This window comes from Xiphophorus maculatus, chromosome 13, assembly GCF_002775205.1.
Source record: "Xiphophorus maculatus strain JP 163 A chromosome 13, X_maculatus-5.0-male, whole genome shotgun sequence".
Classification (NCBI taxonomy): Eukaryota; Metazoa; Chordata; class Actinopteri; order Cyprinodontiformes; family Poeciliidae; genus Xiphophorus; species Xiphophorus maculatus.
In genome coordinates this window covers 13,790,881-13,814,237 of record NC_036455.1, presented here as the reverse complement: position 1 = coordinate 13,814,237, position 23,357 = coordinate 13,790,881, and the positions used below count along the sequence as shown (strand labels likewise).

Sequence of the window (23,357 nt, the reverse complement as noted above, 5' to 3'; positions counted from 1 at the left end):
GCTGGGAAATAGAAGAAAAGTCACAAGATGAACAAAGTGAAGCCTCCAGAAAAAACAGGAAGACTCAGAGGAAGGAGGTGGAGGCTGCAGAGAGGGAACAAGAGCTGAGAGAGGTTAGGTGTGTTATCTCTGCAGGGGAAAAGGGAAGAGGAGGAGAGCCAGGTGAGGAGCGCAGAAACAGAGGAAGAGCAGGAGAGTAAAGTAGGTCAAAGCTTTTGATGATGGCGTTTGGTGACAGAGGAGGGGAGGGGCAGCGGGTGGCGAGGACGCGGGTATATTTAGCCGCAGCGAGGATCGACTGGGACGGGATGGGATGAGACAGGGACCGATGCCAAAAGGTGACAGCTCAGCTGGAGAGGACCCGACGCGGCCCAGAGACGGGCCGAGGCCGGCTGACGGCGATGCGCGGTGACACAGAGCCATCTGTCATCACGACGCCCTCATCCGCACCATCAAGGCCATGTTGACACAGAGGAGCCGTGATAACGCCGCCAGCGGTAATAACGCCGCCGGCGGTGATAACGCCACCAGCCGTTATAACGCCGCCGGCGGTGATAACGCCACCAGCCGTAATAACGCCGCCAGCGGTAATAACGCCGCCAGCGGTAATAACGCCACCAGCCGTAATAACGCCGCCAGCCGTAATAACGCCACCAGCCATAATAACGCCACCAGCCGTTATAACGCCGCCGGCGGTGATAACGCCACCAGCCATAATAACGCCGCCAGCCGTAATAACGCCACCAGCCATAATAACGCCACCAGCCATAATAACGCCGCCAGCGGTAATAACGCCACCAGCCATAATAACGCCGCCAGCGGTAATAACGCCACCAGCCGTAATAACGCCGCCAGCGGTAATAACGCCGCCAGCCGTAATAACGCCACCAGCCATAATAACGCCACCAGCAGTTATAACGCCACCAGCGGTAATAACGCCGCCAGCCGTAATAACGCCACCAGCCATAATAACGCCACCAGCGGTAATAACGCCGCCAGCCGTAATAACGCCACCAGCCATAATAACGCCACCAGCCGTAATAACGCCACCAGCCGTAATAACGCCACCAGCCGTAATAACGCCGCCAGCGGTAATAACGCCGCCAGCCGTAATAACGCCACCAGCAGTTATAACGCCACCAGCGGTAATAACGCCGCCAGCGGTAATAACGCCGCCAGCCGTAATAACGCCACCAGCCGTAATAACGCCACCAGCCATAATAACGCCACCAGCCATAATAACGCCGCCAGCCGTAATAACGCCGCCAGCCGTAATAACGCCACCAGCCATAATAACGCCACCAGCCATAATAACGCCGCCAGCGGTAATAACGCCACCAGCCATAATAACGCCGCCAGCGGTAATAACGCCACCAGCCGTAATAACGCCGCCAGCGGTAATAACGCCGCCAGCCGTAATAACGCCACCAGCCATAATAACGCCACCAGCAGTTATAACGCCACCAGCGGTAATAACGCCGCCAGCCGTAATAACGCCACCAGCCATAATAACGCCACCAGCGGTAATAACGCCGCCAGCCGTAATAACGCCACCAGCCATAATAACGCCACCAGCCGTAATAACGCCACCAGCCGTAATAACGCCACCAGCCGTAATAACGCCGCCAGCGGTAATAACGCCGCCAGCCGTAATAACGCCACCAGCAGTTATAACGCCACCAGCGGTAATAACGCCGCCAGCGGTAATAACGCCGCCAGCCGTAATAACGCCACCAGCCGTAATAACGCCACCAGCCATAATAACGCCACCAGCCATAATAACGCCGCCAGCGGTAATAACGCCGCCAGCCGTAATAACGCCACCAGCCGTAATAACGCCGCCAGCGGTAATAACGCCACCAGCCGTAATAACGCCACCAGCCGTGATAACGCCGCCAGCGGTTATAACGCCGCCAGCGGTTATAACGCCGCCAGCGGTAATAACGCCGCCAGCCGTAATAACGCCGCCGGCCGTAGGCCGTGATAACGCCGCCAGCGGTTATAACGCCGCCAGCGGTTATAACGCCACCAGCGGTAATAACGCCGCCAGTGGTTATAACGCCGCCGGCCGTAGGCCGTGATAATGCCGCCAGCGGTTATAACGCCGCCAGCGGTTATAACGCCGCCGGCCGTGATAACGCAGTAGTGTGTTAGCATAACGAATGCTTGAGATAAGCGCTTTAGCGTTGAAAATGCTTAGCACACTTAACTTTCTCTACTTTAATTTTTTTGGTGTAAATTATTATCGTTTTGCTAAATACCATGTTGTAGTATTTTAAAGTTAGCAAAACTAATGTTTGAGATTAGCGCTTTAGTGTCTTTGTCAACTTTGAAAATGTTAACTGTACTTTGCTTCCTCTAAATTAAATGTCCAGATACGTTTTAACTCAAATTTATTTGGTTGTTTTGAAAACTAATTTCCTGAAACCATTTGGATTTGGATCCCGTTCAGACAACAACACCATGTCCCTCTGTTTATTTCCACACATTTTGTGACACATTTAGCATTTAATTAAATTCAGAATTGCATTTCCTGGGTCTGCAGTCATAAGGGTAAAACTACTTATTGTGCAGATGCTAAAAATAGTGAAAGTCACAATTTATGTCTCTAAGAAGAACAAAAATTGTTAGTTAAATATAATCTACTTTACAGAACAGGTTGCTGCGCTGCTTTTAAACACGATAATCTAAGGCTGGATATGTTAAACCTTCTGCAGAGACGATGCAGCCAAAGCTGAAAAACAGCAAATGAAGGAAAAAATAAGCTTCAGATTTTGGAACATTTTTATTGATGAATCATAAAATAAATTTAAATAAATATCTGGGATGGATTGATCATTTATCCAGCCTTATCCTGGCACAAAAACAGTTCAGCCCTTTGTAATAATTTAGTATTATCTCATTTAGCTACTTTTCCGTTTTCAGATCAGCGGATGATCAGCGTCTTGTGGTAAACATAAACAAAGCAGCATCTGTTTCTGGGACTTATTTGGATTTCCCAGATTTAAAGAACCCCCACCAGACTGCAAGCAGTGATTACTGCTGCTGCCTCTCAGACTAAACTGTCTTATCAGCTCCATCCCTCTTCCTCCTCCTCTTCCTCGTGCTCCCTTGACATATTAATGTCCTTCCCCTTGCTCCGTTTGGGGCAGGACACGTGAGCTCTTCAGAAAGCAAAGCCATGCAGGGTGACTGCTGGCCAGGAGGAAGAGGAGCAGCGATGAAGAACAAGCAGTTTCAAACCCTGAATCATAACTCAGACTAAAATATATACAAGCAACTTTCATATCCAATCTGTAAACATAATTAGTAGCAAATCTTGAGTTTCTAAACTCCGACTACAAAGAGGACGCGGCTTATTGTTTATATATTAGCAGAACGTTACATGTTAGCTTCCTGACTAAAGTTTTCCAGATGATACAGTGATTAATTTAAAATGTTCAATCTGAACAGCTGACACATCGACTAAATATTGTGTTTAGACAGTATTTAGCTTTAAATTAGGGCAACAAAATGTAGGAAAATATTCAGCTGAATTTATGAAAATTGTAATAACATTGTTACTCATAAATCTGAGTGATAAATCACATTAATCCAATTTTTGATTACATTTTTTTAAAAATCTGGATGTTTTTTCACCAATGCGTTTCCGTACTTCAGAGTGACATCAGCGCGCTCAGGGCGGACATCTTGTTCTACTTATTTGGACTCTGAATTCAGGACAAAATACAAGGGTCAGGCTAAGATTTACTTTTTAATTATGGGAATAAAGTTATAATATTAGGAGAATAAAGTTGTAATTTTACGAGGACTCCAGCACAAAAAAACTGGATAACGCTGCAGTTCCAGTCAAATGTGACTTACTGGGAGGTTTTTGAAACAGCTCATTTTCCAGACACCAAAAGTCATGAACCTCTTGCACAAAAATGTACGTTAAGCGCTTGGAGTCTCTTTAGAAGCAGTCGAGACCCAAATGGAAGAATAAAACTTGAAAAATGTGAGTTTTGTGTAGTATGTCCCCTCTAACGGGACTCAGTGTTCGGCCCCCTGAAGCCCGTCATGTTTTCATCTGGAGAGGCGATGCGAGCGGCAATGCGAGCGGCGATGCGAGCGGCGATGCGAGCGGCGATGCGAGCGGCGATGCGAGCGGCGATGCGAGCGGCGATGCGAGCGGCGATGCGAGCGACTCACGTGACGTCTCCAGCGTAGTGGCGGATACGGAAATGTTTCTGGAAGTCCATGGTTTTATCTGTGGGGCTGAGCTGGAAATCAGAAGAAGAAAACAGGAGAAGGTAAAATTTAATTCCTGTCTCGCTTCATCCTGATTCATGGAGACATTTCCACATCCCAGAGAGTTTCAGTTGTTTTCATGCTCTCATAGGAAGAATATCAGAGAAAGGCACTTCTGCCCTCTGCTGGCTGGACCCTAAACTGCAACACCTCTGTTTTAATCTATTCCAAATTAACCAGCATTATAATACAGCTGTCACTAATTTAAGCAGTCTGCCATGAATGCTGTTTTTTTACCACCTGTTAAGAACTAAATATATTTATTATACAATTAAAGTCATAAAACTTGCATTATTCCTTTCATTATGCCTCACATTTCTGCTAATAACGTGAATTATTTGCTTATAAGGTAGCATCTTAGATAATCCACTTTAGCAATAGGATTGTTCCCCAGAGTTACCATCAGTCAGAGGACGTTTCTACATCACTTCCTGTTGAGTCAAGCCGATAAGATCACATCTGTTTCCTTTTAACAGTCTTTTGTTTTTCCAGAATGTCTTTAAAAAGTCTGACTTTAACTTTAAATGTTTTCTGGATGTGAGGCTGCTGAGCAGGAAACAGTCCCACCTTGCGGGACGTGTAGTGAGGATGCTGAGCCAGCTTGGTGTCCATGCTGTCCAGGCAGACCGTGTCCGTCACTTTTCCCACGGTGAGGCAAGCTTCGTCCAGGATGGACAGGATTCCTTTGTGCTGCTGCTCCACCAGGTCAACGATGATCTGGTTGTTGAAGTAATCGATCTGGAAATGGAATAAAAACAAAGACGGAGGATTAGTCTGAGTTGCTGTGAACAGGTTTTATTCATCTGCAGTTGGATTCTCGTTTCTGATGTTAAAATCAACAAAAAACTGACAGGCAACTTTAACGAGCTAAAAGGTGATTACAGAAAACAAACTACATGTTCTAACTCATTAATTCATGTTCACAAATTCTGCTTTCTGCAAAATCTGATTTAAGAGAGAAAACTTTGTCATTATAATGAGATTTCTGTCTCATATTTAAAAATCTTCTTTTTTAAATAAGAAAGGTAGAAACAGTAAAACAGAAAAATCTCCTGGGATTTTTTATGTTTAGAAGAAACGGTGACACAGCCAGGTCCTTCATGCCTTTTCAACAAATCATAACCTGTAGCTTTATGTTTCGTTAAAACCAGAAACTTTTTATTAACATGTTTTGTTTCACGTTTTAAATTTTCTAATCATGAGATTTTCTTCTTAGCACTGGCATTAAAACACTTCTGTAATTAAAAAATAAATAAATAAAATAGGTTTTACAATTTTATTATTATTATTTTGAATAGTTAACATTCTGTGGCCATTTTTAAGCCCAAACTGCAAAAAGGTTTTGGACACGCCTGAGCTGAGGTTTTCAGTAAAACAGGAACAGACACAGATATTTTGTCCCTGCACTTCAAAAACATAAAATCTTAAAGTATTTTTGTCTAGTTTCTTATTCAAATATTGTGTTACACTTAAAAAAAAACTAACCAAGAAGTAACTTTTCTGCTAGATAAAAGCACTCAATACAAGTCAGTAATTTGTTGATATTGATAAAGAAATACTAGTTGCATTGGTAGATTATTTTATTTATTACAAGATATTTTTCCCTTGTTATAAGTGAAATAATCTGTCAGTGTAACTAGTTGAGTTTCTTCAATATTAAGGAATTATTTCCTTAAATCCCTAAATGTGGTTGAAAAGCTACCAGTCAGTCGTTGTGTGTGTTTTTTCACATGTTAAAGCCCCGATGTGTGTGTGTGTGTGTGTGTGTGTGTGTGTGTGTGTGTGTGTGTGTGTGTGTGTGTGTGTGTGTGTGTGTGTGTGTGTGTGTGTGTGTGTGTGTGTGTGTGTGTGTGTGTGTGTGGGTGTGTGTGTGTGTGTGTGTGTGTGCGTGTGTGTGTGTGTGTGTGTGTTTTCCTCACATGCTGCCAGGTGATTCCTTCTCTCTGGTATTCTTCCTGTTCCTGCTGGAGGATCAGCTCGATGAAAAGCTGCTGCAGCTTCTCGTTGCAGTAGTTGATGCAGAACTGCTCGAAGCTGGAAAAACAACACAGGAGCAAAAACGTAAGAAAACACAAAACGATTCGTTTCTGAGTTTTAAAAAACCACCAACAGACACAAACCTGTTGTTGTCAAAGATCTCAAAGCCGTAGATGTCCAGCACACCTATGACTGTGTTTTTCCCATGAAGCACTGGGTTGTAGTTTTTCACCTCGATGATGCTGTTGATGCGGCTCACGATCCAGCCGAAAAGCCTTTCATAAAGTGCCTAAAGAATCAAAATGAAGTCGATCTCAATGTTATCACCTGCAGCATTTCTTCCTCTCCTTTCCTATGGTGGCAGCTTCACCTTGGCGAAGGCGTCCCGGCCGAAGCAGGCGTCCTTCTCCGTGTGACCTTTCTCGATGACCTCGCCGCCGCCGGTTGCCACGGTTCGGAAAAGAAGGCCCTTGGCAACGGAGTCGGGATCTGTGGCGGTCAGCTCCGAGATGTGGTTCACCGTATCCTGACCCAGGATCTGAACGCTCTCGCCTTCACTCCCAAACTCCACGTTACCCTGAAAACACAAACGGAAACATCATGATTCTGGAGAAAGCTACAGGAAGCAGCAGGACATTTCCATGTGGAAACACAGAAACAAGCGTGTAAAAAGATTAAACTGAACCCAGGAATCAGAATTTATACACTTTTGTTTACTAAAATTCAACAGCCCACATGTTAGCAACCACCAGAGGACGACAGAGAACCCAAACATCATACTCAAGTAAGAGTAGAAATACTTCAATATATCAAGTAAAAATTAAAAGTAGCCATCCAATAAATTACAAAAGTAAGACTAATAATGTATTTGGTAAAAAAGTCTACTCAGGTAATTTGATCAGTAACCGAGTATCTGATCAAATTATCAATCATTTAATATGTAAAAATTACATCATTAGCGCAACCAAAATATAAAGTTAAGTAAAGAAATTTTATATTTTAGGGACGAAAATGACAAAAATTCATATAAGTAACAAAAAATAACAAAATCAGGCAAAAGAAACATTTTCCAAATCAGTTTTTTTTTATCCAATATAAAAAACGTATTAAATTTTAACCAAACCTGCAGGCGTGTGTCTGTCTGGTGAACTTTGGGTTAAAACATGTTTGTTTTTCATTTAGTGGGCAGAGAATACGGGATTTTTACTAAAGTAAAACATATTAAAAATACTCCTAAAAGTACGTTTTTCAAATAAGTTACTCAAGTAATTGTAAGTAGTTACTACCCAACTCTGGCAACAAATATCTAAACCTACAAAAACTTCAGACTCCCTCTAAAAACACTTGGTTTAGTTAATGTGCATTGATAAGCGCAATAGCGGACGCGCTGATGCGCTAACAGCGTTTTTACTAACTATGCTAACGTTTAGCACACTTAGCTTCCACTAAATTCATCTTTCCGGATAAATTCAACGCGCTAATTAACTTGCCTGTTTTGTAAAGCTACAGTTGAATGAAGTTTGACATCTTTGTAGAAGTTTTGGTTTTCTACTGTTAATTCTTCCAGTAGTTTGACTTTCTTCTTCTTCTTCTTCTTCTTCTTCTTCTTCTTCTGCTGTTCTTTTATTCTTTTCTTCTGGCGGTTGGCAAGAAACTTAAGATGTGCATTACCGCCACCTGCTGGTAACGAGTGTGGTCGTGGCGCTATTATCTCTAATAATAATAAGAAGAAGAAGAATAAAACTATATATAATCAAATTCTATCAAACAATTTTGTAGTTAAAATTCACGCTCTTATTTTGAAGCAGTTCTATTTCCTCTAGTTTCTCCACCCAGGCTGTGTTGCAGCAAACAATATTTATTCTGTATCAGTAACAGATACTGATTTTAAACTGTTTGCTTTCTGACCAGAGTTCTATTGTGGTTAATTAGGTCAAATTAGCAGCAGAGTTAGCAAAACTCAATAATTATAAAACTGAAACGATGAGTGAAAAGTCTGTGCCAAAGAATAACTTCCTGAACTGTTCAATAACCATTTCAATCCTGTAAAATAACATTTACTCAGTAAAGTCGGCATCTCTGTTCCTGTGATTTGTCATTTGTTAAATAGAAAAAAACAATATTACCCAATAAATTAAACAAAAAAACACTTTTTTATTTTCACAAACCAAAAGTAAAATGGCAGCAAGGATCTGGTAGATGGTAGTAATCTCTTCTTTAGAGAAGCCGATCACTTCCAGGGCGCTCATCACCGCTTTGTGGCTCGAGCGATCGTTGTTGGAAGTCTGTAACAGAAAACAAAGGTCAAAGGTCAAAAAGGTACCTGAGATTCTTGTTGAGTGGCGTTTAGTAAATTAACAGCAATAATTTGAGTTACACAGCCTCATAAGAGAAAAAATAGGGTTAATTTTTTATAGTAATTAATAAATGCCAGTGTCAAACTAAATATTTAGTTAGCAAGCAAACTATTCAGCGCTAACTAACTAGCAAGACCCAGCTAGGTCAGAGCTAAATATTTAGCTTGCTGTTAAGTTTTCACTGTGTAATTTTACAAACGGTTTTCTGTCATCAGATAAACTCACAGCAGTTGCAGCGCCCTCTCTGGTGTACGTGTAAAGTGCAGCGTCATTCTCCAGGTGAAGCAACTTCAGGGTTTCCTCGCAGCCTCCGCGCAGCAGCTGCAGAAACGCAGATTCATTTTTCTGCTGTGATCCAAAACGTAGCAGGAAAAAATCTCCGTTCAGTCGGAGGACTTTAAATCACCAAGTCTACCTGGTAGAAGGAGTGGAAGTTCCTCTCCCCCTCCTGCTGCTGCACCACCCTGGACTGGAAACAGGAAAACAAAGATGGCCGCCATTCAGTTTTTCAAGTTTACCAGCACAAACGGCAGAAAAAGCCTCATGATGCTGCCACCACCATGCTGGTTAACTGCAGTGAAACCAGCTAACTGCCAGTAAATAAAAAGTGAGACTTAACCAAATATCACTAGTGTTTTTGAGCTTTCAACGTTAACCTTACATACAACATATAGATTTATGGCTAATATATATAATATATTTATGGTTCAGCAAACTCATCATGACATGCCTACTCTCATGTATAGGTTTTGCTTTTGAAAATCATAATTTCTGTATGTTTTTCTGTTATTACATCATAGAAGACTTTTATATTTTTTATGTTTTATTAAAGTAACAAAAATTATTTAAAGACAATAAATATTAGAGTCAATTGCATCTTTAAGCAAAGTAGGAAATACTCCAAACAGTCAAAGTAGCTTTCGGAAAAGTAGATAACTTTTGTTTTTAGTTTACAAAATCAAAAATTGTCCCTGAAAAAACAAAAAATCTAAGTTTTGATTTTCAGGACTGACAGTAAATTATGTAGCAGGAAATAATTCCCTGCTGATCCCTGAAGCTGAACCTCCTGGTTCTGGTGAGATGACAGATTTTATTTCTGCTTTCTCACAATAAAACAGCAACGTTCACAGCTGCTCTCAGCCAGAAGGTTTTTTCGTCCTTTCAGCTGCAGCAGCTTCTTCTTTTACCCTCAGATGAGCTAATAAACACCCAGCATCAGCCTGACGGCGTCACTCACACCTTTATTAATGGCTGTTCTCTCACACATCATCACTTCTTCAAATCTACACAAGTTCAGATAAAACATTAGCATATCATGAACAAGTTGGAGAAAACGTACTGGAACGACTCAATCATTTTGTTAGACAATTTCACGCAAAATTATGCACCTTTATCCTTCCACTCAACTTTCTACGAATATGAAACCATTGAATGTTGGGTTTTCATTTTCTGTGAGCTGAATCACCAAAACTGCCAGAAATAAAGCTTAGAATATTTCAAATCTATATTCACTGTTGGACACAAATAGACCTGTTACAGTAACAAACTTTAACTCATGACAAATAGTCTCAGAAGTTATTGCAATAAATGATAATAATGTTGTTTTGAGACCATTTTCAATTAATATAACAGTAATTATACAAGAACAAATTCTCAAAGATCAATAAACTTTCAATTCTAACATACGTTTCACCCTGGAGCTGGAAGAGATTTTAAATAACCAAAATAACTACCTTCTCCAGCAGGTAGTTATTGATGTGTCCTCCGGTCGGGTCGCCGTTGAAGTTAAAGTTGATGTCCATGTACTTCCCGAAGCGGCTGGAGTTGTCGTTGCGGTTCGTCTTGGCGTTCCCGAAGGCCTCCAGAACGCAGTTGGACTTCAGCAGAACGTTCTTCACGCTGAGCCGCCACAAAGCAGGAGACATTCAGGAAAATTAGGAGAGAAATTGAGCCTTAAGTAATGAAAATAACAGGTGAAATCAGAATAAATGGTGCAGGTTTAGTTCTCGGGCTGACCTCTCGACCTCTGCCCTCTGGCTGGGGTTTGTGATGGCTGCGATGTACTGCATGATGTATTTACTGGCTTCTGTTTTTCCTGCACCGCTCTCACCTAAAACACATCGTTCACATCCACGCTGTGACTCAAGGAGCAGAAATCTGAATTATCTTTAATAAAATGAAAACAGCTTCAGATAACTTTGGTTATTTAGTTTGGCACAAGAGAAAAAATGGGGTAATTTTTAAAAATGTATATGTTCACTCTGGTTTACAGTTATAAATGTCACAATTTCAAATTAGATACTTAGCTTTTAACAAGTTATTTAGCTAAATAACTAGTCTAAATATTAAGTCTCAAACGAAGTATTTAACTTACTCACTAAATATTTAGTTTGAAACTGCAGCATGTATAAATGAATGAATAACACAATGAAAATATGACTGAAAAATGAACCATCATGTTTTTCTTACAGGTTATTCCCATCAATTTTTCATACAAAACACTTGAAAAACATCATATTGCTTGGTGATTTCTAATATTATTGTCCATATGTGAAAATAAGTTTCATTTTACTGCAGAAAATACATTAAACTGCACTGAAGTGTTACGGAGGAGACCTGTAACATGTTTATTATACTTCTGTGTTTCAGGTCGCGGCTCAGCTAAATATTTATAGACATTTTAAAACTGACAGCGGATGTGTTTTAAAAACAGAAACACTAAAACCAGACGAATCGAAAATCAGCCATCAAGGGCCAGAAGCCTGCATGGTTCAGTTCCTTCAGTCCGTCAAGTTTAAAATGAATTATAGCAAGAAGAGAATGATGCAAGCCAATTATGAATTATGATGATAATACTCAGTGTTTACAAACAGAGTGAAGCCTGGAAATGATGAAGCATCTGGTGTAACATGTCGGTGTGGGGGCCCAGGGTCCCAGAAAAGCTTTTACCGGCCCTGGTTCATTTAATTCACCATAAATTCAATTTTCATTATTATTGTTCTAATTATTGTCACTAACTTTCATCAGAGAGCAGCTTTAATGTTGGTGACGCAGAAAATGTAAAAGCTCAGAGAAATAAGAAGCTATTTTATGCAAACGCTCATTTAACTTAAATCAGGGGATCTCAAAGTGTGGTTCGGGGGCCATTTGTGGCCCTTGGAATATTTTGATGTAAAATGAAAATGAAGCAAATTGATTTGGTGCAGATGAAAGCTTTCTATACATATTTGAGATGAGATTTTCTTAGATGGAAAATGTTCATTAAAACACAAAGATTTTTTTCTTTAATAGCCACAATTTTTACTTTTATTTTAATATCATATTAAATATGGCTGCAAACATCCAGCAACTTTTAACTCAACAGACTTGGACACCCAGTCATTGAACGTAGCTAAAGACGGAAAGGATTTTAAGATAAATGCCTCATTTTTCTGTTGCTGAGACTGAAAACATTTTCTAAACTAACAAAATGTAAAACAGAAGGTAGAAACCTGACCGCCGTTCTCCTATTAAAGAACCTACAATAAATTGTTCTTTTCTACTTTAATCTATGAAAATAGTCACAGTTTTTAAATGGAAAAAATTTGACCTCTAACTGTTTTCAAATTGGGGATTTCGACCCACAGGGCAAAAATGTATATTTTTTATATTTATCTCTTTACAGATGTAAACGTTAACGTGTGTGCAGCGGGTTTGCAGGAATACCTGAGATGACGATGCAGGTGTCTTTGGCCCGCCTCTTCATGGCCTTGTAGGCGGCGTCGGACACGGCGTACAGGTGCGGCGGGTTTTCGTACAGCTCCCGGCCGCGGTACGCGTCGATGGCGTCTTTGCCGTAGATGTCCATCTCTCTGTACGGGTTGACGGACACGACCACTTCCCCGATGTAGGTGTAGATCCGGCCCTTCTCGAACCTGAGAACAAAACACGGTTACTGTCTCTTTAAATGGCGGCAGGACACCCGGTTGATGATGTCATGACTTCGGAACCTTCTGATAGGCTAACTGGCAAATAACTAGGGCTGATTATTGAGATAATCATCAGAGTTGGGTAACTAGTTACCTTTAGTTGAGTAACTTTTTGGAAACAGTTTACTTTTAGTATTTTTACTACGCTGTACTTTTTACTTTTACTTCTGTAATTTTATTATGAAGTATCTCTACTCTTACTGAAGCAAAAGTTTGATTGACAGCAGTAAGCCCCGCCTCCTGGCTCTGATTGGTTGTTACTTGGAGAAGGCAGATTTGCCTGATTTTTTCCAGGGTTATTTGTCTAATAAACTGTCAACATGCTGACAGTTTCAACAAATATGTAAAAAATATATATTATTTTTATAAAAGTTACACATTGCAGCTTTAATAAATAAATTTATGACAAATTATTGTGCAAATTAAGGAACACAAATAATTTTTGGTCATTTTAACTAACCAAAAGCAAGAAAAGTTTGGTCTGATTTAAGTTCAGACAGTGAGAAAAAACATGTATGTTAATCTGTAATCTTCTCATGAACAGCGACACACCTGTTGGTTTTCCTTCTACCCAAACATTCACTTTCTCCATGACTTCGGTCCCACCGCCCACCAGGAAGGAGCCAGACAACATCACACACCTTGATGTCATGCAAAGATGACAGGAAGTGACACAAGTATTTGTACACCAGTGACAGGAAACGAAAGCCGCGGTGTGAAAACAGTCACAGTTCACTGTGGCTTCGTTGAGCTGAGAGGAACAAACTACGAACAAATTAGTTAATGACGCAACATCTGACTTTTCTGCTGCTCTGCTAACTCTGCAGGCTGAAACGGAGCTTAAGGGGCAAAATTCATTCAAAAAGCCAAATTATCTGCAGAAAACTTTAGGAAGTAGTGATGAATTTCTGACAAACGGTTTGATTATTAATGTTTCCAGGTCAAAAATAGATCATCATGTTTCCACACTGAGAAATACAGTTTAAAAAAATAAGTGATGAGTGTGCTCACAAACCAAACTATGATATTTTAGGGTTATCTGTCATGCTGTGATGCTTTTAAATACATTTTTTTTTGCCCAGGTCCCTCTTGAAAATGAGATCTAGATCTCAACGGGGTATAATATAAAATATATATTATATATAAATAAACATAACAGTTTTTTGTTTTCTCATTAAACACTTGCTTTAACTTGCCTCTAATATATTTTTGCTGATATATATATGTATATATATATATTTTTTTACCCCTCCAGGGTCTTTTGTGGCTCTAGTGCCCCTTATATGACAGCAGGCTGACAGGAAACAGGGAAGGAGAGGAGGGAAGACATGCGGCAAATGTTGTCGGGTCCGGGAGTCGAACCTGCGACGGCCGCGTCGAGGACTGAAGGCCTCCAAATACGGGTCGCGCTAACCGCTACACCACCACGGCACGCCCTGCTGATATATTTTTAAGTAAAACATTTATTTTTTTAAACATATTTTCCACAAATTGCCCCAGATTCCCAACAGATATAGGGGTGAACTTTGACTAGGACTTTCTAACACATGACTATGAAGGTTCACTGCAAAAACAAAAAAATCTCACCAAGTATTTTTGTCTGTTTTCTAGTCCAAATATCTTATTACACTTGAAATAAAATAAAGCTAACCTAGAAGGAACTTTTCAGCAGGATAAAGATGATTTATTTAAGACAATAATTCCTTAATGTTGATGAAGAATTACTTGGCAGATTATTTTGTTCATTATTTTTCCCATGCAGTAAGTGAAATAATCTGCCAGTGGAGCAAATACTTTTTATAAATATTAAGGAATTATTTACTTAAAAATAAGCTCCTAAAAGTTGCTGAAAAGCTACATGTAAGTTAGTTTAGTCTTATTTTGAGTGTAAAAATACTTGGTAAGATTTTGAGTTTTTGCAGTGTTGGTTGAACTTTATTTAAGGGAATCAGAGAAAAGGATCCTAAAAAATAATGATTTTCATTTGCAAAACATGTTGAAAACTATGTGTTATAATTCTTCCACTTGAAAATAAACACAAAGTTGTGTTGGCCTGTCTTATAAATGAGCAACAGGCCAGTAAATAACATGTAAGGGGTGAAGATAACAGGGCAAAGTAATGGTATAAAGTGTTAAATAACAGTCGTAAAGCTAGATTTTAACTGAACATCAATATGTCTGATCATCTGGTCAACAAGCAGGAGGAAGGAAGAACACCAGGAGGACCAACCAAAGCAGAAATGAGAACCAAAATCATTCTGAAAATGAAAGAAATCTGGAAAAATATAATGACAAAAGAACCAAAATCCCCCAAATGCAAATATAAAGTAAAACTGAAAGTCAGGAAAATGAAGTGAGAAGAAAAGGTCTGATGTCCAAACCTCTGATTATTTTCCTCCAACTCCGATAAAATTACATCATGAACAGAAAACACTGGAAAATCCTGTTTGTATTTCCAAGTTGGTTCATTTTGCCTCTCATCCTGACCAGAACTACCCAGCAGAACCTGGCAGAACCCGGCAGAACCCGGCAGAACCCGGCAGAACCCGGCAGAATGGGTACTGCTGGGTTAAAGGAAGGACTCCAGTAGCAGTCAGTCTTGCAGCGGTTCTAAAGAGGCATCTAACTGAAGACAGTTGCTGTATAAAAGTCAAATGTCCATCTGGACATGCTAGCAGCTCAGCATGAGGGCAGAGGAGACGATGTCCCGCAGTAACATGTTAGCTAGCTCTGCTAATCCACATTGTTTGCATTTTGCTTTTGCCACTCCTCTTTAAATCCGTCTGGCTGTTTGGTTAAAAAGTCGGGCAGAGATGTTAGAGTAGAGGATAAGATCCTGCAGTTCCTTTTTCTGATGTAATGCAGGTAAAACTCTGTCTGGGTGAATTTTTGAAGTTTATTCCAAACTTCCTGTTTCCTGTTGTGACGGATGGAAGAGAAGCTCTCAACTTCCTGTCTGCATCCATTGAGCCTCATTTTCAACTCCTCAAAGTCGTAGTTCAGCCGCTATTTGAGTTTTTGAGATGCTAATCAGCAATACCTTGTTGCCATGGTTACGCATCACAGCAACTGGTTGAAAATAGGAGCAAAAATCCATCCAGCCAAAGAGTTTAACCAAAAAACATGATGGAGAAAAACCTGCTGCCTCCATGAGCGGCACTAGTCCACAACAGGGGTGCCCACCCTGTGGCCCGGGGGCCATTTGTGGCCCTCTGACAGATTTTGTGCGGCCTCCTCGACCTACAAGCATCCCTGGTTGATGCTTTTTAGCACAAATCGTTTTACAGATAAATAACATCTTCTTCATTTGGTCTAGAATATCTTCTTTACATTATTATTTTGTTACAAAAATAACAAACTTTATGGTTTAAAATGGCTGCTCTGAAGCTAACAGAGGCTATATTTAGAGTTTAGGTATTATTGGATGTTATTCATTTGGCAAAACTCTGAATTAAAACAAAATAAGTGAAAAATTTCATCAAAATATAATTTCATAGCATGTTTAAAGTGGGTACAGTAACCAAATGAAGGTGTCCAGGTAATCTAACTGAACCAGAACAGTCCAAAACAAAACATGCAAACAGTGAGGCTGCATGCATGCAGGTTAAAAACAGCAGAAACTGAGATTTTAACCCGATAAAAAACACAAAGGCCAGGCAGAATATCAGCGCTAAAAATATCCATTCAGAGGCTTCAGCTGAGAGGTGGAGGTTTACAAACGGAGCGGGAAACAAGAAGCAGACGTCACTCCAACTCTGACAAAAACCCAGAAATGACTCTCAGGCATCCAGCTGTGTCGGTATGACCAGCAGGTTTGACCATTTTAACCATTTTACTTTAAAAATAGAAAATGAATTTTAATTTCAGAGTCAGGCGTCACCTTTGACATCTGACGTCCTCACCTCAGCTTCAGGTTCTCCATGAACTGCTCCATCGTCACCTCATCCAGCAGCACGAAGTCCGACTTCCCAAACTCCAGCCCCTCCAGCTCCGCCATCCCCGCCTGAGCTCCTCAAACACACCAGAACAAACAAACACACACACAGAGGGGAAACTCAGGGAGAGGCCAAGAGAGCGGCTTCCAGGAAGCAGAAAGAGAAGTGAGTTTGACTTCTGGGTCCCGGTAGAGCATGGGGCGGCTGTAGGCGTGGCGCCAGACTTTCTGCGGCCTGCAGGCTGAAACACGTCACGCTGTCAGGCAGCAACGCAGCGAGAGCCGCAGTCTGTCTATAAACGCTCTCAACTTCTGCATCCTCCTCCGGCTCGCTTCCTGTCAAACCTTCTCTCAAACATCCACAAACTCAAACCGATTAGTTTCATCCAGAGAAACCAGAGGTTACAGCAGAGCTGGGCAGTCACTACTTACATTTACCTTCTCAACAAATCTACCTTGAGGAGTATTTTTGCTTTGCTTTACTTTTTATTATCAAGTATCTCTACTCTTACTTGTGTAAAATTTCTGAATTTTCTACCCACTGACTGGAAAACAAACGTTTTAACCAAACATTCACCAAACACAGACGCACACCTGCAGCTTTTGTTAAAGTTTATATGGAAGGAAACCGATTAGGAAACATTTTTATGTTTTCCTTGTTACTTATATGAATAATTGTCATTTTCATTCATAAAATACCAACATTTCCTCTTAGCTTTTACTGTGTGAGTTTTATTTTGATCAGCTACTCTGCACTTTTTATCAAATATTTATTTATTCTTACTGGAGCTCTTTCTTGGATGGATACTTTTTACTTTTGAGTGTAAATATGTTGAGTTTTTGCTCCAGAAGTGTTGAGTCAGAGCAGAACCGGGCTGGGCGGGTTCTGATGCCACAGATAGGGTTTCTCATGACCAGAGAGGAAATGTTCATTCAGGCGGGTTCATCCTTTACAAGAACTGATAGGTCAGAGTTCAAGTCAAACCACAAACAATTCAGACCCGTCAGTATTTATTCTCACGTTAGAAACGTTTCTGTTTTAACTCAATACCAAAGTTATTACAAAATAATTAAATATAATAATAATAAGATAAGTGAACTTTTCCATCACTTTCTACAGATTTTAAGCATTTGTTGGAATCACCTTTAATTTGAAGGACTTGACTCAGTCAGCTTCTTTTCTTTATTTATTTCCTTTTTTCCCCAAATTAAATTTATAAAAAATATTTATTTATTTGGGTCAGTCAGATTTAATGATTTAATAATTAACTAATACTTTTTAAGACAAAGTTAGGATGAATATCAGAAATATTCATAATATAAGATAATTATATAAAACTTTGAACATGGCATGTCCAGCATGTGTGGGGTCTGCAGAGCTTCTAGCTGCCTTTTCATTCTGACCCTGATGGTTTGAAACCAACATGATTTACAAACAAATCATGTTGGTAAAAATGTGGATGTTGATTTTCTAAAGTTGATTTATTTGGAAAAGAAAAACTTAAAGAAATAAAACAAGATTTTCAGGTTCAGTTTTCCTCTGCTCCTAAACCTCCAGTTATTTGGCAACGGAGGAAACCTGATAAACATCGAGCCGCCCAGAGGGATGAAGTTCATCCCTTCATGGATGAACTGATTATGAGTCTGAGCTCCAGTTTATCTCCTCTACGTCTCGGCCGAGTCTTTGCAGGTCCAACGTGTCTCTGCAGTTTGTTCTCGACTCTTCAGGCCCAGACAGGAGCGACGCTGCCAGTGACTCAGATCTGGGTTTTTTCAGGGTCGAGCTTTTAAAGAGGAGAACTTCAGATTAAACCGGATTCAGGCAAAAATCTGACAGTTTGAACTTCAGATTATCCTGGGAGGAGAATATTTATCTACTGGGATGAACTGCTGACCCTTCAGCTCCAAACCCTGAACTAAAATATGTCAGAAACAACTTTAAAAGGAGGAAAGTTAGACTGCAGCGCCCTCTGGTGGAAACAAGAGGACATGCGGGTTGAAATATTTACAAAATTATACAAAAATATTGTTAAAGTATGTTTTATTATAAAAAGTATTGGAAATTTAGGATTAATCAAGTAATATTGGTTTGAGTTAAATGGGTTACATCAATATAAAATATTGTTTAAGCGATAAATCAAATATCCTGGAAGTTTTAGAAAACTTTAACTTGTATTTTCCAGGAAAATATTCAGAAAGTTTCAACATGGCAGTCTGTCTTTTCCAATTAAGCAATTTTTAACCAGAAAATAACCTGTGACTGAAAACTAAGCACTGAAATCTCCACTTTGTTCAGATTTTTAAATTATTTTTTTTAAAATAAATAATAGAGTTTAGTGATATTAAACCAAGTTTTGATGTGGATGAAAGACTAGAACACATAAATGTATAAATTTTCCCAAATATCCGGTTATGTGTGGATTAAAAGAAGAAAGCACAGCTAACAGCTGAATGTCTCTGCTTAACGACGGAAAACTCAATAAACCGTTCAGATGCTTCAAATATCTCATTTATTTTCACCTAAAATAATCCAAACTCAAACTTGGGCTGGATCCAGTCAGAACCGGGTCGTTCAGGATGCTGTGAAAAAGTCGGATATTGTAAAATAAAACTTGGGTTGGATCCGTTCGCCGTGTGAACGCAGTCAGGAAACAGACTTCAAAATAAAAAAATGGAAAAGCCTAAAAGAAACTAAACGCAAAGGAGTGAAGAAATATGGAAAGATACTAGTGACAATAACTGTATATGGCAAGACCTTAATGACAATAATAAGCAACCCAGAAATGACCCATAGATTGTTGCAAATACAGTAAAAACGTAATAAAACGATTATAAAAAGGAGAAAACGTTTCTTCTGCGTGATGCAGGTTGAACTTTTGGCTCAGATTAGTCAGGCTTGCTGTGAATCAGATGAACTGAAGCGGTTCGGTTTGTCTGACTTCTGAACCGCCCTGAGTTCTGCTGACCCAGACGAACCGACCCGGAACGGTTCTGACGGACACCTACCGCCTCCGCAGCGTCCATCTCGTTCCCGGCGATTCGCGGCGCTCCTGGGGAACCGGACGGTGCTTTCAGTGAAACGGCGGCCGTTGTGTAACCTCAGCTGCCTTTCAGATCCTCCATTCAAACTTCCTCTGGGTCGGTTCCTCTTCCCGCTTCCCCCGCCTGGCGCTCCGTCCGCGTCACCGAGTCACACTCAGGTGTTGCAGCAACATTAAAGACGTCAGAGGCAATCAGAGGAAATCTGTTTATTTAACATCCAAACATTCACAGCGACTCCTTCCCATCAGTGTTTTACAGTCTCAGTGTTTTAAACCATTTTAGTGCAAATATTCTGTCACGAAACAACAGAAAGGATGAAAAACTTCAAACTTCATACGAATAAATTCCTTAATTTCATTAAAACTCTCCTTTATCCTGGGCTGCTGTTGGATTTGTGCTTTTGATTTAAAACAGATTCAAGAAATTACAAATGAGTTTTAGAAAAATCATATAGGGGAAAACGATTAATCGATTAATCGTGATTAATTGTAATTAATCAAATATTGAAATTATGGTAAACTAATTTAGCAATTTAGCAACAGAGTCAGAGCAGAAATGAAACCAAAACTAAACAAAAATGTATATAAATTTTGCTTGTAAGATGAAAAACCTTCTTTCACACAGAACTCAAGTAGTTTTAGCTTCGCCTGGTTCTGAAAAAAGAATTTAATTTGTTCTTTTTATTGCATCTTTTAATGAATTTCTTAAGTTGTATAAAAAAGATAAAAAGTTTGTGCATTTTGTTTATCCGATTAATGGTCAGAATATTTGATTACTAAAATAATTGCTAGTTGCAGCCCTAAAATTATTTTAAAAACTGATCAAACTTTGATTCCTGCAGTTTAACCTACATTCATTTCATGTCTTATTGCAAAACGTTCCAGGATATTTAATAATTATCCTGAAATAGGAATTGAGATTATTTCAGTGCAAGGTTGATTCAGGTATTTGTAGAAAAGATTATTTGTCCTTTTTTCCCTTTTTGTTAAACCAGCGTCTTACAGTTTTTCCAAAAGACCGAATGAAAGCGCCTCTGTTTCGGCCTTCTGCAGTCTGAACATGGTTCTCTTTTCTTCTGAGTTTTTCGTCTTCGTGTTTTGCGCGGGACTCCGAGAGACTTCGTCCTCTTGGCGCTTCCTGTCCGCCGCCCCTCCATGAGGAAAACTCCCCGCCAGCCGCTGGACTTCTCTGACTCCTGGTTGGGACCGATCTGCTCCTCTCTCCCCTGGTCCGATTGGCCGTCCGTCCTCTGGCTCCTGATTGGTCGACCGGGCCTCCCTGAAGGCTCTGCTTCAGGTCGTAGCTCTCTTTGGACGGGCCGACCAGGTGGAGTCGGTCGTTCTTCTCACACACCAGAACTGAATTCAAGGATTTGTTGTTTTCCCGGATTCGGCCTAGAAGGTGTTTTCCTTCGGTGCTGAGGTCCGACAGAAGGACTTCCTGGGTCCGGAGGGTTCTGCGCAGGCCGTCCAGGAGGAGCTGCAGGTCTGCGGACACCGACCCGGAGTCTGGACCCTGCAGGGTGATGATGGTGTTTTCTTCCTCTGCCTTCACATTATGTCGGACGTCTCGCTGGGTCAGAAGGTCGTCCAGCTGCTGTTTCCTGAACCGCTTGGCGTACATGTAGACATCGGAGTCGATCACAATCTCCTCACCTGGAGTCCGATAATCCGGCGCCTGGTGCTTTGGACCGGAGGAGGTTCTGGGGCCCAGAGAGGCCGAACGTCTCCGTACGGAACCTGGATCTGCGTAATTCCTGCTTTGCTTTGAAATCGCTCCGGAGGAAGCGGGCGGCAGATCCGAGGAGGAGCGCGGCGTCGCCTCCATGAGCTGCTCCAAACGGGCCTTCACTGCTTCGAGGTTACGGAACCAACCCGCTACCTGGACCCGACCTCGCTCCAGATCCGTCACCTTAAAGTCGTAGGACTGGAGGAGCCGCCGGACCTTCTGCTCATCCTGGAACCGGTCGATGAGAACCGTGGCCTCAACCCAGAAATCCATCTACAGAAACAAACAAAAAAACATTCAGTTTATGGCTGCAACTAACGATTAGTTTAGAAATCAATTATCCTGATGATTGATTGATTATCCTCTAGGTTAATCGGTTGTGCCATTGATTATTCTGCTGATTAATCAATTTTTCTGTTTGTTATTCTGCTGATTATTTGATTATTCTAATGATTATTGATGATTAATGCATTATTGTAATGACTGACTATCCTGATGCTTAATTATGCTGATTATCCTGATGATTAATCGATTATTCTATTGATTAATTGATTATTCTATTGATTAATTGATTATTCTATTGATTAATTGATTATTCTTTTGGTTATTCTGAATATTAAATAATTATTCTATCAATTATTCTGATGATTAATTAAGAAAATGTAATTCTGCAGATTTTTCTTTCAACCACATAAAGTTTGTAATGAAACTTTGCAAATACATTAAAAGATTGAAATAAATAATTAAATTCCTTTTTTATTAAAAATAAAAAACATTTTATTGCAGCAACATAATTTCTTTAGTGAACGTTTGATCATTTGTAGCAAAAGATGCATTAATATGAGGTGAAATGTTTACAAACATGCAGAGTTTACACAAAATAAATCTGTTTGGGATGGACGCCCCACCCCAGGATACATGTGGCCCTGGGCTGCTGCCCCATAAGACCGACTAGAGTTTAACTCAGGGACAATAAACTGAGTGGTTCCCTCCCAGCTGTAATCCTGGAGATAAGAAACGAACTTTGATCCTGCTTCGTCACGCTGTTCTGGTTCTGCAGGACAACTTTTCATTTTCTCAGAGCTGAAATCTATAAATTAATGGCAGCGATCAGATAAATCTGATCACTTTCCAGTAAATCTGCTGATAAAAACTGCAGGGAAAAAATCGGATCAGGATGTGATTTGGGAATTTTGTCTCACTTGGAAACCCGTACTAATTTAGCTTACCACACACACACACACACACACACACACACACACACACACACCTGAACAAACTGAAGTGATCACGTGACCAGGTAATTAATCCCTGAATAATCTGCTTTTCACTCTCAGCTTCTGTTTTTGACTTTTCTCATATTTTATATCAACATATTTTGTTTATTTCCTTCAGTCTGAACGAGTCAAAGAAAGTGAAACTACCTGTCAGCTGTTTGTGTGTTTGGTTCTTTCTGGACCAAAAACTCAGAAACCGACCAGGAAGAACCTTAAATATAGGAATTAAAAATGTTGTGCATATCTATAGACACAATAAAAACATACAAATATTTCCCACAGACGTGACAAACCGACCGTAATATTATTTATTTCTGTGTAATTCAGTCTGAATGCTAACAGCTTTAGCATTTAGACTGAGAGCTGAAACATCTGGAGAAGCAGAAACTTACTGTAAATTTTACTTCTCTTTACTTCATTGCTCCACTCCTGGGCGACTGGACAGCGGGACGAAAACGAAACTGCTGACGTCATATCCGACTCAGACCAGTTCGACCACAAACCCAAAACCTGCAGCCTGAAATGCGGACGTGGTTTCAGAGCCTCGCTTCTCAAAGTAAACAAAATCCTACAATAAACTTTATTATTTCACATCCCTATATGCCTTTAAAGTTAAAACTTAATACTTAAAAATAATTAAATGTATTCATTTTCCTTAAAAATATATATATTATGGATTAAAAAGACGAAAATCGCTCGTGAATTCCGAGCTCCGCCGCTAGAGGTCACTACACTACTGCTGACCCCCAAAACAATTAATTTAAACACATTTAAAAGCCAATTT

The 23,357-nt window shown here is 40.2% G+C and overlaps 2 protein-coding genes across 2 annotated transcripts in view; both read right to left on the bottom strand.

Moving 5' to 3' along the window:
* LOC102217266 (unconventional myosin-Ig-like) overlaps positions 1 to 19,632 on the bottom strand; it is a 44,463-nt gene extending 24,831 nt beyond the window's left edge. The window contains exons 1-13 of the mRNA XM_023345357.1: positions 19,533 to 19,632; positions 16,495 to 16,595; positions 12,330 to 12,538; positions 10,641 to 10,734; positions 10,358 to 10,523; positions 9,040 to 9,093; positions 8,850 to 8,945; positions 8,436 to 8,552; positions 6,638 to 6,844; positions 6,411 to 6,556; positions 6,210 to 6,324; positions 4,858 to 5,028; positions 4,192 to 4,262 (exon numbers count right to left, since the gene is read on the bottom strand). Of these exons, the coding sequence (XP_023201125.1) occupies positions 4,192 to 4,262; positions 4,858 to 5,028; positions 6,210 to 6,324; positions 6,411 to 6,556; positions 6,638 to 6,844; positions 8,436 to 8,552; positions 8,850 to 8,945; positions 9,040 to 9,093; positions 10,358 to 10,523; positions 10,641 to 10,734; positions 12,330 to 12,538; positions 16,495 to 16,595; positions 19,533 to 19,550 (1,565 nt within the window). The 5' untranslated portion in view covers positions 19,551 to 19,632. The remainder of the gene's footprint in view (positions 1 to 4,191; positions 4,263 to 4,857; positions 5,029 to 6,209; positions 6,325 to 6,410; positions 6,557 to 6,637; positions 6,845 to 8,435; positions 8,553 to 8,849; positions 8,946 to 9,039; positions 9,094 to 10,357; positions 10,524 to 10,640; positions 10,735 to 12,329; positions 12,539 to 16,494; positions 16,596 to 19,532) is intronic.
* Positions 19,633 to 19,759: 127 nt separating this feature from the next.
* Positions 19,760 to 23,073, bottom strand: LOC111610413. Its single transcript, XM_023344580.1, has 2 exons — positions 22,966 to 23,073; positions 19,760 to 21,569 (listed from the first exon to the last, which is right to left on the bottom strand). The coding sequence occupies exon 2, from the start codon at positions 21,567 to 21,569 to the stop codon at positions 20,529 to 20,531; it is 1,041 nt and encodes a 346-aa protein (XP_023200348.1). The 5' UTR covers positions 22,966 to 23,073; the 3' UTR covers positions 19,760 to 20,528.
* Between the last annotated feature and the right edge of the window lie 284 nt (positions 23,074 to 23,357).

Coding starts and splice junctions, on each gene's coding strand:
- LOC111610413 (XM_023344580.1), bottom strand. CDS start 21,569: ATGGATTTCTGGGTTGAGGCCACGGTTCTCATCGACCGGTTCCAGGAT.